This window comes from Pogoniulus pusillus, chromosome 18 (genome assembly GCF_015220805.1).
Source record: "Pogoniulus pusillus isolate bPogPus1 chromosome 18, bPogPus1.pri, whole genome shotgun sequence".
Lineage (NCBI taxonomy): Eukaryota > Metazoa > Chordata > Aves > Piciformes > Lybiidae > Pogoniulus > Pogoniulus pusillus.
The window spans coordinates 20,345,795-20,363,485 of NC_087281.1; the positions used below are offsets into that span (position 1 = coordinate 20,345,795).

The 17,691-nt window shown below is 42.7% G+C and overlaps 1 protein-coding gene across 3 annotated transcripts in view; it reads right to left on the reverse strand.

Annotated features, from left to right (window-relative positions):
* Positions 1–4,789: 4,789 nt before the first annotated feature.
* The window catches only part of SMYD3 (SET and MYND domain containing 3), a 308,385-nt gene continuing 295,483 nt past the window's right edge, over positions 4,790–17,691 (reverse strand). For all 3 annotated transcript variants that reach the window (XM_064158682.1, XM_064158684.1, XM_064158683.1), the window contains 2 exons: positions 13,831–13,939; positions 4,790–5,389 (listed from right to left, as the gene is read on the reverse strand). In XM_064158682.1, coding sequence (XP_064014752.1) covers positions 5,288–5,389; positions 13,831–13,939 — 211 coding nt within the window. In that variant the 3' untranslated portion in view covers positions 4,790–5,287. The remainder of the gene's footprint in view (positions 5,390–13,830; positions 13,940–17,691) is intronic.

Sequence of the window (17,691 nt, forward strand, 5' to 3'; positions counted from 1 at the left end):
GCCATTTCAAACGTGTTTTCAGGTTAACTTGGTAACATCAGAAATTAAAAAGAAAAGGACTTTAGCTTTACAGAAAAATGTGCTCTTAATAGGAAAAATAAAATAGCCATTTAAAAGAAGGGGAGGGGAAAGCCTAATATGGACTTGGTCTGAAATACACAAAAGCATTTTCTTGGGGTTTTTACACTACTCTTCAGACTGCCAAAGTGCTGTGAGTGGAGACCAAAGCATTGCCTACGTGGAGCAGGCATCATTTAGGCAGTGGCAGCTCACAACAAATACACAAAAGCATTTTCTTGGTTTTTTTTTCATTACTCTTCAGACTCTCAAAGTGCTGTGAGTGGAGACCAAAGCATTACCTATGTGGAGCATACATTTAGGCAGTGGCAGCTCACACCACTGCCTGTCTGTGGTGACTCATTTGTGGATGAAAATCCAGGCAACACCTGCAAGAAAGTATGATGATGCCACTCCATCCTGCCCACCCTGTGGCTACAGCCATCACCAATCTGGACATGTTCATGTGGGATGTGATCAGTGTTTCCAAATCAACCTGGAAACCACTTGTTTGCTGCTTTTCCCCCAAAACTAGGCTGGGCAGATATTTTTCCCCTATAATTAGTAGTTTCTGTAACTGCTATTTTGGTCAGTGAGGGGCCTCTCCCTCAGCTTGCTGCTGTCATGAACACCTTGTTCTGCAGGAAGGCACTGCCCCACACCCTGCCAACACCAGTTGCTGCTTGGGAGTTATTCACAGTTCTGCTATGAACTTGAGCATGATCAATCACTTAGCTATAGGCCTCTTTTTCCTCAACTGTGAAATAATACTTAGCCTCTTTAAAAGACTCAGAGGTATTTTGCACATAGCTCTCCTGCTACCACAAATAATGCATTAAGGGAATGCATTATTTGCATTAAGGGAGTATAGTCCTTACAGGTAGGGAAGCAGAGAGGCAGATGTAAGGGCAGTGTCATATCCAGCTCCCTTTTAATATTCCTTTCCTTGCTTTGTTTGGGTTTTTAAACAACAGTGAAAAATTTCTCAAGGATCAACAATGTCAAAGCTCAGCTATGGATATCAGTCTAACCCTGGCTGATCTGCCCAAGGTCAGAGCTTCTGGTGCAGCAGAGAGGCCAAGCCAGAACTCCACATCCATAACTGCATGACCTACCTTCTTCTGCTAGTCTTATGAGAGATGTAATTTTGAATCAGGAAAGCAAACAGAAAAAATCCTCAAAACTGGCACAATGTCTGTGAAAAAAAGAACTCTGTTCATTAAGAGCCTTACTGTGGCCAGAGACTGGAATATGCTGTGCAGGGAAATAGACTCTCTGCTTCATCAATGTGTTATGTAAAATTAACAAGTCTGAGAGTTAAAAAAAAAAAAGAGGCCATCAGAGGAAGGTGTTAGCAGTGAGAAGCACAGAAAGGGCTGAGTGGTGGGTGAGTTTTGTTGGCATAAACCCATGCATGATAGACACCACACAGAGGCTGATAGACTCAAGCAGGTAACAGCTCAAAAAAGTAAACTGGTTCACTGCATTTTTCTCTCACTGCATTTTTGTCCCTCCCCTTTGTACCTCCTGTGCTATGTACTGCAAGCTCTGTTTGCTTAGAGCTTTTCCTTGGGGAAAAGGGTATGGGCACAGAGATTCACACCATGCTTAATGAAACAGCACAGTTCAGCAAACTAATTTTTTTTCCCTTTAAAGACAGAAATTTTGTTCCATTGGAATCAATTATTCTTAGCAAAGCTGTATAATCACCCTTGGGGTTTTTCCTGCCTGTTCATACTGCTTTTCTTCCAAACACATACTACAGTGTGGTTCAACTTCCTCTAAGTGCAATCTAACATTGTTGCTCCTGTACTAATTTAAAGGGTAGTGACTCAAAATGTATTTCTACCAACTGAGGTGATCTCAAACTACCATTGCTTTCCAAAAGACTCTGGAAAAGTTTCTGACCTGCTCGAAGCAAGCAGCAAGCCTGCCAGCATTACAGATAATGGTGCAATTTCCCTCTTTCTCACTTCAGCATCTTCATCTCAGCAAGCTGACACCACCTGATAAATTTGTGAAGAGTGAAACACGATGTCTGCACACACAAAGACAGCTGCAGCTACTTTGAGTTTGAGCTGAAAAATAAGATTACCTGTTTTGAAAAGAGGGGTTATCTAATGTTCCTAGCTGGCTGGCTTGCTTGCTGCCACACTTGAAAGTGATTCATTTAGATAAATCTCCCTGCAGTCACCAGCCAGCTTTCCTCGCAAAAATAGGCTGGAGTGGGGGCTACCAAGAGAGAAAACTCTGCCTGCAACAAAACCTCCTCTGCAGCACTAGTGACTCTCAAGCAGTGGTAGAACATGTAAATCTTCAACGTAAGCAGCTCAGTAAATGACTGAAAGTAGCTGGGAAATGCAACTCTTTTCTTGACTAAGCTGAAGGAAATGCACATTTTGTAATGAGTATAAAGCATGAATTACAGCCCTGTACTAAGGAATCCACAGATCAGCTCAAGGAAAAAGGCCAATGCAGTAGTGCCCTCAAGACATTGAGCCAGAAACCTGAGCCACAGACTAACCTGGAACCAATTTGGTTTCTTGCATTGTTCAGCAAGCTGTAGATGTTCTGAAGCCCGGTACAGATGGCAGCACACTTGCTGCTGTGATGCTCTGCAGCCCACACAGCACATTCTTTCTCCATTTCCCAACAATCATTGCCTTGTTTCTCATGTACATTTCCCCTAAGCAGCTGCTACAGACCACTGCTGGAGATAATAAGCCAGGTTACCACTGCCTGGGTGCGAAGACCACAGCCAATCCCCAGCCCAATCCCAGCACGGGCACTGCATGGGCACCCCTCGTGTCGGAAGGGCCCTTTGCTCCCCACACTTCACACCTGCAGGGCAGGGGTGGGGGGGAACAAGTTTTTGCACCTTTCCCCTCCCATTTGAACCACAGAGGGAGAGGGATTTTGGGGTATACAGGACTCCAGGACACTAATGCATCATCTTACCTCACCTTCTGAAGTCTCTTCCATCTGCAAAGCTTATTATTAGGTACCTAATCATGAAACAACATAAGCATCATCTTTATGCAAAAGCACATAACTTCTACTGTGCATGTGCCCCTATAAACCAGAAAAAACCCTCAAAGACTGGGAACCCCTCTGAGTTTCTGACTGTCCATCAGTGCTGCCATTACTTTGTTAGAAATCTGAAAAAATACAATGTCTGACCTTTTCCTCCAGAGCACTTTCTTTTCACAGAAGCAAGAAGACTCAATCAAGCACTGAATTTCAGTGACAATTACTGCACTTCTTGGGTGGCTGATACGACTTAACCTCTGGCATCAAGTCACACCAGGTACTCCAGAACTGCACTGCATCTCCTGGCTTATCCCTTGTGCATTAAGGCCAGGCAAGTGAATGCTAGGTTAGAGTTAGGGTCTGGATTAGGTGTTAGAGTTTAAGGTTAGGTCAGGTTTCATATTAGGGACAGGGTTAGGGGTTGGTTAGTGTTATGGTTTAGTATTAGGGTTAAAAGTAGGCAGTTAGAGTTATGGTTAGTGTTCGGGTTAGGTTACGGTTAGGTTAATGTTAGCAGGGTTAGGGTCAGGGTTTAGGATCAGCATTATTGTTGGTGTTAGCATTTAGCTTTAGCATTAGGGTTAGTGGAACAAATTCAAATGCTTTGAAATGAGATCTCTTCCTCAGTGTTGGCACTCATATGCTATGACTGTAAATTATGCCCAGAGAGTTCATGCTCTTTTTAAATGTGTTCTCATATTATAATTAATGTTGTCAAGTTACTGGTGTGAGAAAAGCCTGACTTTACAACATCAATGGATTAATGAAATATCAGTCATGGCTGGAGTAGCAGTAATAAATTGTTAGAGTGACACACCTGAAGTGATACTTTCAAAGGTCTTAAATGATTGAGTTTTCGATGTTCCTCATTAATATCTGGCTTTTGTTAACATTTGTTTCTGTGTTTAAAATGGAAGTCAGCAGCTCTGAAAGAACAATTTCTTGTGCATGAGTGTGGTAAAATTGTTTTCAAAGCATCCTGCTCTCCCCAGGATAATCTCCTAATTCAGTGGTCATCTGTAGTTCTCAGAGCTTCACTAATTGGGCAAGTGAAATCCAAACTCCACAGGCTCAGAAAGGTCTAAAGCCATCTAAAAACTACCCTACAGACTCACAGGTCCAAGTTTCATTTAAAAACTTTTATGAGCTGAGGAACTCTTGAAGTAGTCAAGGGCACAAAACAGTGTAGACAATTTCCATATAGGCACGTGTCCTGGATGAACACAGTCCACTCTCACAAGCTCTCCTCTTTAGATACACATGGGAGGGAAAGTAACACAAAGAAGCCCTCTGGATTGAGAGTTGCATGAGATGCTAAGATGCATGATTACCTTAGCCTATTTGCAGCAGTGCAGCAAAAAGCAGAAGCAGCAGCAGAATTCCAGGACCTTCCCACACCCTCTGACCTGCAGCCAACTCAGTGGAAAACACCAACATCCCTAATCCAGAAACCAAAAGCATCAATCAGAGCACGAAGTCCCTCATGTTAAAATCTCAACTTCAAGTCTCATTACATTTTACTCTGGCCAGCAGTTTAATTTTGAAGCTGGCATGACAAGCAGCATGATTTTCAACTTTAGCAGCAGATTCCACTCAAGCCACAATTCACTTTTGATGACCTTTACAAATTATATCTATTTTAATATTCAACACTGTAACATATGAAATGTGAGAAGAAGAGAGACAGAGCCCAGAAGATATATTGAGAGGTAAAAAAATCTAATTTAGGACATTGGTAAACTTATTTCATGTCAAAGAGCACTGCATTAGGCTTTTGGAAACCACAGCTGAGAGCAAGGTAAAGGGGAAAAAAGTATTTTCTCTACTTACAATGTGTGTGACATGAGATCCTTACTTGCAGGCATAAGCCAGTATAAAAAAGTTATTGTTGCTACCAATGGAATCATAATAATTTGTAACTCAGGAAGATTCTGTATGCATTTCTCAATACTTACTATTAATTAAATTACAAGTTGTAGCTGTTGCCAATTAGATTGGTAGAGGTAAAACATTCTCTGAGTACTGCAGGCATTCCTTCAAATATCAATTCAATTCAGGTCATACAGAAAAACTAACAAACATTTCTGTAAATCAAGCAGGAGTTAATGAAAAGACATCAAAATCACCAAGAAACTTCCTAATGCAATTAAAAAAATTAATTTCTTTTCTCCTTGAATATTTTGCTTTACTGACATTTTCTTCACTGTATTCTCATCATGGCCTCACACTGTTCCTTTATCTCCATCAAGGCTTGCATCAGGCTGTGTTCTGTCCCATGGGTCACCTTCATAATATTATAGGCCTTGATAAAACAAAAGAAAAGAAAGAAAGTGGCACATTAGTCATTGGGCAAACTATGCAAAAGAGAGCAGAGATACTGGTCCTCAAGTAGCTGGCAGCAGGAAGCTTGAATGCATGACACAGAGCAAAGCATCTCAAAGTGTCCAGTGATTTGCCCCTGAAAAAGAAGGAGGCACTGCCACATTGTTCTTAGGTGTTAAAGACCATAAGTATGCTGTGCAGATGGATGTTTGGAACAGTAGAGGAAGATCTGTGGTGAGGCATGCAGGCCATTTTAAGTTTGGTCAACTACAGCATCCAAAGTTTTGATAATTTATTTAGAAGGTGACTGTTCAAAGTCCTGTAAATAGAAATTGCTTAATAGATAACCAACAGAATGAAGTGTCTTAAGTGTATCTGGAGAAATTATGCACAGTATCAAACAAATGACTACATTCATAGCTTTGCTCTAGAGAGATATGATGGGAATGGGGTTTGCTGCTTTTTTCCAGGGATTATTTATTCTGTGTGGTTATTTTCTACTGCTAGGCAAATTTTTCACTTGCTGATATTGCCTGTAGTGTAGCCCATTCCCTGTCACAGATGTGTCTGAAATGCTCTTTGCCCATTTCATGTTTAGACCATCACTCTTCATATGACATTTCTGCTTCCTTCTGCAAGGAGAGAAGTACCAGCTTCAGCATTTCTGATGAAGAACAAGGGAGCTAGAAGTGTCCTGGTAGGAGAAAAGACATCAGTGATTTTAACTCATCCCAAATTGAGAAACAGTCAAAACAAAATGTGTCCTTTGTTTCCATAGGTTCCTGCTCCAGATAGCTGACAAAAATTCAGCTAACTCAGGTTGCAGATAAAAGATTTTTCTGGAAATAAGTGTTGAGGAAGAGGCTCCATTTGAATTGGAAAGATAAAAGTACATGTATCATTTGGTGGACTGAATAGAATACTACTTCCAAATGCTAGAGGCTGTCAAGCACATGGAAATTCTAGAACAACTTTTCAGCTTCTTTTTCTTCAAATTAGCTAATTCTTAAAAGTGGAGAGAGCAAAAGATGGAAAGAACAAACTTAAATAGCAGTCAAAACAAATCAGAGTGTGTAAGGAGCTCTAAAGAAGTATTAAATATCTTCTGAGCTACCGTAATGCCAAACTACTAAATTATAAAATACTCAGTTAAACAGAAGAATGGAAATGCTTTCACCACCATTAGAAATGCTTCAGAAATGTGAAATAAAATCAGAAATCCTCTTTTTTTTTGCAGGTTTCTATTCTAGCAGAAATACAAAGCTGGTTGTGCATCTGCAAAATGTTTGCAAGTCAGTCGTAGTTCTGCTCTCTGAGGAGACTATCTAATGTGTTCTTAGTGATCTGCTTAGTTTAACATATTGGGGCAATATTGTAAAGAACAGATCACAGAAGTATTTCAGCAGAGTGAATTACATGGTACTAAGCTATACAAGAATCTGGGGGTATTCTTTAGTAACAAATGCAAAAGGAAAGAGTACAAGCCACTCCACCCTGGCTGTGACAGTGGGATGGAGAAAGATGAACACTGCATGGGTGGCGTGGAGCAGGGTAGTTGCAATGGGATTTTCTGTGTCACAGTGCAGCAGTACATAGCTGTGCCTGGGCTAAGTAGGAGGGAGCAGGCTGTCCTTAGAAGAAATCAGCCATGGATCCAGACACATTTGGTGCACAGTGTTTGCATGACTTGGTCAAGCAAATGGATGGGTTTATTCTCAATGGCATACGTTAAGAGCTGTGCAATGCATGCATCTATGTCTCAGTCTCAGGGCAGCTGACCTTGACCCTCAGGTCACCTACAGGACTGTCCTGGATACCCCAAATTCCTTTCACTCCATGAATGGGAGAGGAAAGGCACGAAAAACCTGTTCCCCCCCCTGCCCTGCAGACTTGAAGTGGGGGGAGCAAAGGGTCCTTCCGGCATGGGGGGTGACCTGTGCCGATGGCTGCACTGAAACTGGGCAGGTGACAGGCTGTGTTTTTTGCACCTAGGAAATGGTAAATTGACTCTCTGTCTAGGAACAGGTATAAATACTGGGGTGCTTCCCACCTTGAGGGTCTTCCTGCCTTGATAGTTCTTGCAGAGAGTCCCCTGGCACTGCGAAGGACGGCTCCCCCACCATAAGCACTCTTTTGTGCAAGCTTAAGGAGCCTTGGATGTCCTTTTGAAAGAGAGCCAGCCAGCGAGCACCTGGACTGCTCTCTCTCTCAGACCCTATTCAGTAACTCACTGCTGACAGATGGAGGATGGCCAGGGGAGGACCCTAGCAATTTTGGCTCTCTCTTTCCCATTGTGAGAGCAGCCTCGTCCCGTGACCATCCCACTTGGGAAGAAGTGCTGGAGACATATCTGAGTTTGGTGCTCTGTGACTCATCTCGGACTTCTGTGGCATGGATCTTTGTAGGATATCGCTGCTAACGTCACGGGCTGCCCCTGCAGAGAGAATCCAGGCTTGCTAACTCTGAGTGTAAGCTTTCCTTTTCATCTTCTGCTCAGCCTGATTGGTAGTGGGGAAAGCTGTGTTTATAGCTTAGCCTTTCCCATTTCCTGACTTCTAAAATAGCCAAATTTATCTATAGTATCCTTTGTAAGATATTCTCAATCAAACTGAGTCTGCTAATTAAACTAAATTAATTTATATATATAGTTCTGGGGGTAGTGATGGTCCTGGACATCCTGATGCACAGCCAGAGATGCCCATATTGGATATGCCTCTGTCAACAGGTAAAACCCATTAAAATCAAATCCAACCTTGAGATAATGCTACTGCCGCTGCTGACTTCTCTCTCACCTCCAACATTTCCTTTCCATATTCTTTTTTCCCTTGGTGTGGCAAATATGTGCACCAAGTCTTTCTCCTTTTGTTTCCTCAGGGAGAAAATAAATCTCACACAACATACTGTCTCACACGCTGCAGTATGAGTCAGAACTAACTGCATCCAAGTTAGAATACAGAATGACTTCTGTAATCCCCAAATTAAACTGGCATTAAGTTATGCAGCTGTTTTTTGCAAAGGTCAGTGCAAAACTGGTGATAATTTCACCTCCAAAGAAAAGAATTGTTTTACTGGGCAGAAGCAGGAGCACACAGGCTCTCTAAATACTCCTTTATATCACACAGCTAACCAGCAGAGTGAGGTTAAGCTGAGACTCGTGATCTGTGTGGTCTTTCCTTTCAGCTGAAAAACAACTCTGATTATGAAAACTTTAGTTATCACAAGACACAGGGCACAGGGTTGCAAACAACACACTGTCTCCCTGCAGAATATAAACCCCATCAGCCTGACTATTGCTCCATGAATGCAAATGAAATGTAGTGCAGTGGTTTGTGCCTGATTTGCATGGGAATGTGATTGGATGCCACAGCTGCAGGGAACTGTGAGCTGATGCAGGACAGCACTGCTCTGTCACAGGGAAAGCATAAAGCAAACGGCCACATGCCAAAATGACCTGAGGGGAGGGCTAGCATTTCAGAGGGTGTATCTATTTTTTATCCACTCTTTTGATTGAAGGGGACACTGGGAAGAATTTTACTCCAATTCCTGTGCATTTTGCCCCTATGTCAGGGATTACAGTAAAAAGAGTAATTAAACTGTACCTATATCCACCTCAATATAAGGAGACACTTCTTTATGATGAGAGTGACAGAGCACTGGAACAGGCTGCCCAGAGAGGTTGTGGAGTCTCTTTCTCTGGACACTTTCAAATGCCTGGATGCATTCCTGTGTGTCCTGCCCTAGGTGATCCTGCTTTGGCAGGGGAGTAGGACTCAATGATCTCTAAAGGTCACTTCCAACACCTAACATTCTGCCTTTCTATGATTGCAGGCCTTCATGAGACAGGACAGCTATGTCTATCCACTGTGCCACAACGTGCCAGCCAAGTGCAGGTGCTGCAGGGGAAGTGGCTGGTCAGTGTTGTACATGTGTGCACCCCCCTGCCTGCCTGCCCCCATTCCCATGAGACATTGCTCCTCTGATGGACAGCACTGCCCTGCTCAGGAAAGTGCATGTGTGCAGGCAGCCACCACCCAGCGAATGCAGAAGCATCTGCATTGCTTATCAGCTCTCTTTGAGGAGATAGTGTTTGGAAACGAAGTCACTGCTTTGAGCCAAAGCTCTCCCCTCTGCACCCTGCCTGTCCTCCCAGTCTGAGTCCAGCTCCAGTTAGGTTATGGACAAGAAAAAAAGGTGAGCTTAGAGAATCACAGAATGATAGGGGTTGGAAGGGACTACTGGAAATTGTCTAGTTCAACCACCCCTGCCAGAGCAGGTTCACCTAGTGCAGGTTACACAGGACAGCATCCAGGTAGGCTTTGACTGATTCCAGCGATGGAGACTCTACCACCTATCTGGGCAGCCTATTCCCGTGCTCCACCCCCCTCAACATAAAGAAGTTCCTCCTCAAGTTTAGGTGGAACTTTCTATGTTCAATTTTGTTCCCATTACCTCTTGTCCTGTTGCTAGGCACCACTGAAAAAAGACTGGCCCCATCCTCCTTACACCCACACTTTAAGTATTTATAAGTATTGGTAAGATCCCAACCTCAGCCTTCTCCAGGCTAAAAAGCCCCAAGTCTGTCAGTCTTTCATCATAAGAGAGATTTTCCAGTCCCCTGATCACGTTTATAGATCTCAAGCAGTTCCCTGACCTTCTTGAACTGGGGAGCCCAGAACTGGACACAGTACTCTAGATGACACCTCATGAGGGCAGAGTAGACATGGAGGATAACCTTCCTTGGCCTGCTTGCCACACTCTTCATGATGCATTCCAGGATTCCATTCCCGTCAATGCTTTTAACTTACAGTGCTGTGAAGGCAACAAAGAACACCTAGGAAATATTTATGCTAATGACTGCACCTCAGGACAAATCTTTACATTTGCTAGTGACTCTTCTGAGCTCCAGAGATGCTGAGCTATCCTTAGCTCCTGCAGGAGAGCTGCTTCCTGGTTGAGAAGCTTTTCTCTTCACAAGACAGCTTGTTGCAGCTTTTGTTATTGCCCCTTTTTACAGTCATTGCAGGCTCTTTGCACTAGGTTTGTCAGATTGGGCTCCAGCTCCAGTCTTTATCAGGCAGGCAAGAGACCACCACGGCTCTTGCATAGGTATGTGTATACATCTGAAAATAGTGCCTTTGTTGTGCAATAAACCAAGGGCTACCTTCAGCTTCTATTCCAAAAGTGCAGTAAACACTGTAACACTTCTATCTCCAAAACCTGGCAAATTAGCTTCTCCAAAGCCTAATATACTTTTAGGGGGTGATTTCATTTTAATCAGCAACATAAATCACTCCATGTTATTTCAGCTTTCTTTAGGAGTGTGAGGCAGAAAACTAATTCCAAAGGACACTAAGAGTAAGGTGATTGTAACAGTGATTCATTTTTGGTGGCACAGAGTGCAATGTTAAAAGCTGGGCCACAGAGCTACGTATGAAGACATAGGAGTCTTGATAGACCATGTCTGATGCAGGGAGGCTGCCAATCCCCCAGAGCTCTGAGGAAGTGCCTGATTAAACAGGATTTATATGAGTGAGGTGAGTTTCACTTAGATTTCAATTCTTTGCACCTTCCACATCCTTCTCCTTAATACCACACTGAAATTAGCCAGACCAGAGTTCCAACGGGGTGCTCTTCAGTGTCAGAGTATATTAAGAAGAGTAATGAAGCAGAGAAGGTAATCGAGTTTCTGCCCTGAGCATGTGGCATACTCTGTTGACACAATTAATCACAATGGGTCAAATTGTGTTCTCATATAAATCTAGGACATTATCTGAAATTTACCAGGAATCACATCCTTCACTTGCAACAAACTGGAAACTATGCCTTGCTCTAATCTGTTCCAGTGTAGACAGCAATGAAGGGAATCTGTTTCATATCTCATTCAAAGAAGCGTTGTGTCCTGTGCTTACAAGTCACACAGAGCAGCAGAATGACAGGAAACTTTTCCTCCTCTTAGCTCTGTTCCCAGACAGTGAGTGAAAAGCGAACAGGCAAAGCTACAGCAGGATTAGTTTGTAAATGGTTCTGCATCTTAGCCTTAAAGCACTTGTGCTTCACGTCCTTGTGGACCACTAGTAGCTTGGAGACTACAGTTACAGATGCAGTGAGGTAGGACATGAAACAGTAAGCAGCACCTTATTATTTTCAGGTGAAGAGGAGATCACAGCTTGAAAGAAGCTTCTGTGTTAGACATTGCTCAGTATCAACAGTATAATACAGTAGTAATCTGGATTGCAATGGGCAATGTGTTCAGTAAAACCATACAAAAGCCTTTCAAAACTTGCACTTTCACTGATGAGGAGCATTCAGATGTCTCTAGGGGGATTCTCTCCAGTTCAATGCAGTATCATATTAGAACTACAATTAAAAGAATACCTGTTGATATATTGTGGCACTATTAATGAAAACAGAGGCTCCTCTGACTGGACACGACTACTGAAAAGGAAAGTCTGAATGTTTGGTAATTATAAACATTACCTGGCACATGAGAGATATATGACTCACTTCTGAAGAATACACAGAAAATAGAATTGATTACTCTTTTACCTGCTTTCCAGTGATCAGAACTGGCCATAATTTAACTTAAATATATCAAGTGAAGATTTATGTTACCAAGACTTAGTGAGACTGGCACTGCACTAAATGTTAATGGATTGTTTCAATATGTAGAAATTATCAGCTATTCTGCTTGCATAATTAGAACTTAAAACCAAATAGACATGGGGGGTCCAAAAATTTAAGTAGAAATGCTATGTTTTCTAGAGGATGGCTGTCCTGGAGTCCTGGATACCCCAAACTTCCTCTCACACTGTGGTTTGAATGGGAGAGGAAAGGTGGGAAAAATGTTTCCCCCCTGTGCCCTGCAGGTGTGAAGGGGGGAAGCACGAGGGGTGACCTGTGCAGATGCCCACACTGGAATCGACTCTTTGTCTAGGAAAGGTATAAATCCCACCTTGGGGTTCCCACCTTAGAGTTCTCCCCCATCTGGATAGTTCCCATAGAGTCCTCTGGCACTGTGAGGGACAAGCCTGTCCCTGCTTTGGACAGCTTCCCACCATAAGCACCCTTTGTGCAAGCTTAATAGGCTTAACGAGCCTCAGATGTCCTTTGAAAGAGAGAGAGCTGCCAGCATCTGGACTGCCCTTTCTCTCAGCCAGCCTGGCTCACCTGTGAGTAACAAACTTTCTGCTCAGCCTGATTGATACTGGGAAAGCTGTGTTTATTGCCTTCACCTTTTCCATTTCCTGACTTCTAAAATAGCCAAATTTATCTACTGCATCCTTTGTAAGATCTTCTCAATGAAACTGAGTCTGCTAATTAAACTAAACTAATTTCTGTAGTTTTGGGGGCAGAGTTTCATGGAAATAAAATAATTCTATTTTCATCTATATTCCTGACATGGCCACATTAATTCCCTGCCTCCACAACAATGGCTGAGAAACTAGAGGGAGAACCACCACATGGAACATGTAAGTCTCTTCAGGCCAATCAACAATACAAGGGAATAATTACAAGACTTGTTTGAGTGAAAATAGAGGCAGCACATTTTCAGGGGGAGAAAAATACCCCAGCAGTGACTGAAGGCTTAAGATGGGAAGCAAGTGAGAGCCTATGTCCTGGGCACATGCTGCACATGGAAGGGGGTTCTTCAGTGTATTTGTGATGCTAACAGCAATATAATGGCAGGATAAACAAGAGGTAGGAGGAAATCAAACTACAAATCAGCTCAGGTAAAGACAGACAAATTAAAGCTGAACTCAGAATCACAGAATCATAGAATCTTTTTGGTTGGAAGAGACCTTTCAGATGATCAAGCTCAACTCTCAACCTAGAGCTAGGAGTTTGGACTAGATGACCCTTGGAGGTCCTTTCCAACCCAGACCATTCTATGATTCTATGAACTACCAAGGATGTAGCTAGCACAGCACCAGCTCCAAAACCTAATCAAAGATGATGAATGATGTAGAAACAGGAGGGTTTAAGAAGCATGCCTGTTGATGTGAGTGCGACTAACAATAACATACAAGCATTAAAGGCAGAGTTCTCCAATCCAGAACTGCAGATCCTTGACAGGTAATAAGGAAGGTACTAACCACAGCTCTAACCCCATTTGTGTACTTTTTAAGTGCTCCCAGATTAATTCTGCTATAGTTCTGAGACATTTTTATCACTTTGGATCTACTAGTAATTTGTCATTCAGGCATCCCTGAGCTATTGAACTGTAATCATCAGTGACAGATAGTGGAGGAAGTTAGTGCCTGAAACACTGAGCAACCACGTTTAGCTGCAGCCTGAGGAAACACCACTGATGGAAAAAGCAGTGAGGCATGAGGTACAGTCAGAGCAGAAGAGGGAGGATACATAGCAGGTTTGGGGGAGGTGAGGGAGTGGGGAAGAGAATAAACAGTTCATAATACTGACCTGTTTCAAGGTCTCCAGTGCCTGAGGAAACATGTCTTGACTGTACTGCAGTTTGCCCACTCGCATCAGCTGAACAGCCCTCAGTGGATGAAAGCCAGGATAATAGAGTCTGCAGAGAAAAAGGAGGAAAATGTCACTGTCAGCTCTCACCTTCACAGTCACTGCCTCTGCAGAGAGCTATTAGGGTGGGACTGCAAAGTCATTGTGAATGTTAATAAGATACTCAGAGAAAATTAGCTGCCCTACTGAGAAGCGTGAAATACTGAGGGGAATTAGCAAATTATTACTCCTCATCTCAGAGGAATGCCTTTAATATTATCCTGTTAAAAAGTGACAGGAGTGGGACTATTTAATTTGCTACTGTTGGATAATACAATAGCCTTTACTGTACTTAGTCTTGCAAACAGAGGTTGTTCACAATCTTGGGTCTCTGGAGAGGTATAATTTTAAGAGGAAGGTTCAGCAGGGAACCTAGTCCTGGGTCCTCTAAGAAGAAGGAGAGGGACTACAGACAAAGCAAGGCTGCAACACTGGAGCCACTATTTCTGAGGGTTTGCCTGCTGCTCCCTGCTGCAGAAGGAACTGATGCTGTGGTCATCTTGAACTTGGCCTGTGCACCTAGGCAGGATAACTGCTAGTGTGAGGATACACTGCCATTCTTACTCAATTGATTTAATGGAAGCAAAGCTCCTCCATCAACCTCACTGGAGAAAATAAAAATGGAACTATGCAATGTCATTGTTACTTCATCTCAAGGTGCTCTTGAAATGTCCATGGTGGCCATTCTGCATTTCCAAATCCTGCCCATCCATGGTTCACAACACCTGGATCTCCTGTGGATCACCTGCACCTCGGAAGAGCAAACTGAAGGGCTGCAGAAAGCTGTGAATATGACTTGTGTGGAGCTGGCCAGCAAGAAATACAAGGTGAAAGGGACACAGTTGGAATATAAGTTACCTGCTAAAGATCTTAGATCTTTTTTCACTAAGTACAGAAATGAAAGAATAAAAGCCTTAAGCATGAGGCACCAAAAACAAACATCCTGTTTGACCAAACTGCATTATATTTCCTCCAGTACACCAGTGCTGTGCTTGAAAAGTGTCTAAAAGATACAAAACTTGTTACAGCTCCAGGAAGAAGATCCAATAAGCTTCCCAACATCTACATTTGGAGGATGTTTTTTGTGTATTTAGATCAAACCTATCAGCATCAGCCTTAGCTAATGAACATCAACACTGCAGTTAGAAAGACACATCAGCCTAACTACCATTAAATACATGCTAAGACATTAAGTAATGTAAATCTCTACAATGTGTAGGAATATTCTAGTAAGACTGGGTACAAACTAATTAGTTATCTGTATCCATTCTTTTCCACCAATAAAAATGCAAGCATAATTAAATACAAGTAAGTGTTTAAATGGCAGTGTGTCTGGCTGTCCTTGCAAATGTCAGATGAAGATGTATAAATGTAACAGAAAATGGCTTCACACCCAAAAGTCCTTTTTCTGCTAAGCCCATGTAGTTTCAGTGAAGACATACAGGAACACACAGGAAGTCTACCTGGCAGGGTCTCAGGAGTTCAGCTCCTGATCTGCCAAAACCTTTCATGAAAGAGAGAAAGTAAACCCAACTCCTCAATAAGCATAATGCATAATGAATTGTCACAAGCACCACCTGTTCAGATCCCTTGTGGGTTGCAGACTGAGGAGGCTGAAGAGTCAGCAGACAAGAGACAGGGAAAATTATAGCACTTATCTCAGTCCAAAGTGACCACCCAGGGATTGCCAGGGTCTTGTTAAGCAATCACTGGAAAATTATCAGTAGGTTCATTTTATGTTTTGTTTCTGGGTATGATATACTACCTGCTACAAGTTCAGTAGGGAGAAAATGCAACCAAGTCAGAGATGTGATGTGTGCTAGTAAAGAGGCATAGAAATTGCAGCACTACCACAACACAGATGGGAGTAGTAAGCACACACATGACATTTTTTACATTGCAAAACAATGATGCCTATATGGCTGCATACTTCAGCCTTCATCTGTGACAGGAAGGAGTAAAAAAGTCATTGTCTCCATTGGACCACTGAAATGCCAGGATGCCAGGGACAAGGATCACAGCCACAGCAGAAAGAGCCAGGTAGACAAACATTTTTACAAGAGGTAATAATTCATTTTTGCAATTCCCACTGCACTGTCTCTGTTCTGATAGCTCTGATTCTTTCCCTACTGTTCCTTCCAGGCCTTTTCACATCTCCTTTGTTCCACAGCTTTGCCTTTCATCCTTTAAACTTTTTAATGGTTTCCTCTCCCTCATGAATAACTAGCCCTGTCCAAAATACCAACCCAAACAGGAAACTTGGGTCTTGTCTTGCCTGCAGCCACCACAGGGATAGAATCATAGAATGGTTTAGGTTGGAAGGGACCTCAAAGATCATCTAGTTCCAACCCCCTGTCACAGGCAGAGACACCTCCCACTAGAACAGGATGACAGCTCACATACACAAAGCCAGGCATGCTTTAGTTCAGCAATGTGGTACCTGCTAAACTTCACATGCTTCCATCAGAGTTCAGAATCCATCCATCCTTGCAAATAGGTTTCTTTCTGTGGATCATACACTCACCTGCAGCCAGTAAAGATTTAGTGTTGTGGTATTAGCAATACCAGAGAAAGCTGGCAGCAAATTTAGCAGTGCCAGATAATCAGGCCAGACTGCCAGACATAAACTAAAGCAAGTGAAAATTTAAGGTGAGGACACAGAAGGACTAGGACTGAAAGGAAGAGCCCTGTGCTCATAAATATTTACAGAACTGTTCCACTGAGCTGATTTATGGCCTGATCTTATGCATGTATATAGTTACATTTTGTGAGCCTTAAAACTGACATTTGAAACAACTGAGTAGTATCATATTCTGGAGTAAATCTATTAACATATTGGAACATCTTTTGTGGAAACATCCATTGAGTGAGTTTACTGGGGAGATCTAGACAGCTTGTAGCTCTTCTGGGAGCTTCCATGTAAGTGGGGAAAACGCAGCTGGCTTCTTCCAGGCGTTCCTTAGATTCAATAGGCTGGATGTTAGGAGGAAGTTCTTCACAGAGAGAGTGATTTCCCACTGGAATGGGCTGCCCAGGGAGGTGGTGGAGGCACCATCCCTGGAGGTCTTCAAGAAAATACTGGATGAGGCACTTAGTGCCATGGTGTAGTTGAGTGGCTAGGGCTGGGTGCTAGGTTGGACTGGATGATCTTGGAGGTCTCTTCCAACCTGGTTGATTCTATGATTCTATGATTCAGTATTATGAAAAACTGGCATGGCAGAAAGAACTAAGAAACAGTGTCAGGTACTTGTGAGTCAATCTATTATCCCCACACATTGCTCTGAACAAAACAAAGTGGATAAATCTAAGCATAAGAAAGACACTTCCTAGCCAAGAAACTAGTATCCAAAGACTGTCAACAGGAGACAGACAATTATAGAGAAATACATGCTGTGAAGTATGTTACAGATTTGAAAGAGTAGGATTCCAATCTGAAAAGGATTTTATGAGATTTACAAGGGCTTGAAGGACAGGAAGGGCAACAATAATGTACTGAAAGCTGAAATAAAGATAGTTCTGAGAAGTGATTTTCCCTGGTCCTTGGCACTGGTCAATGCTTAGTAGTTCACTTGCAAAGAGAGATTAAACACAGTACAACAACTACAAGTAAAGCTGTGCTGTAAATATAAGAACTGGAGGCAGCTGAGAAAGATCTGTACATTTTCTATCACATCCTCTTATATAAGACAGCACAGCTTTGTTCCCATCTTCAACCAACAGCATCCACGCTGGCCTGTCCCTCCAGCCTACCCTCCTGCTATG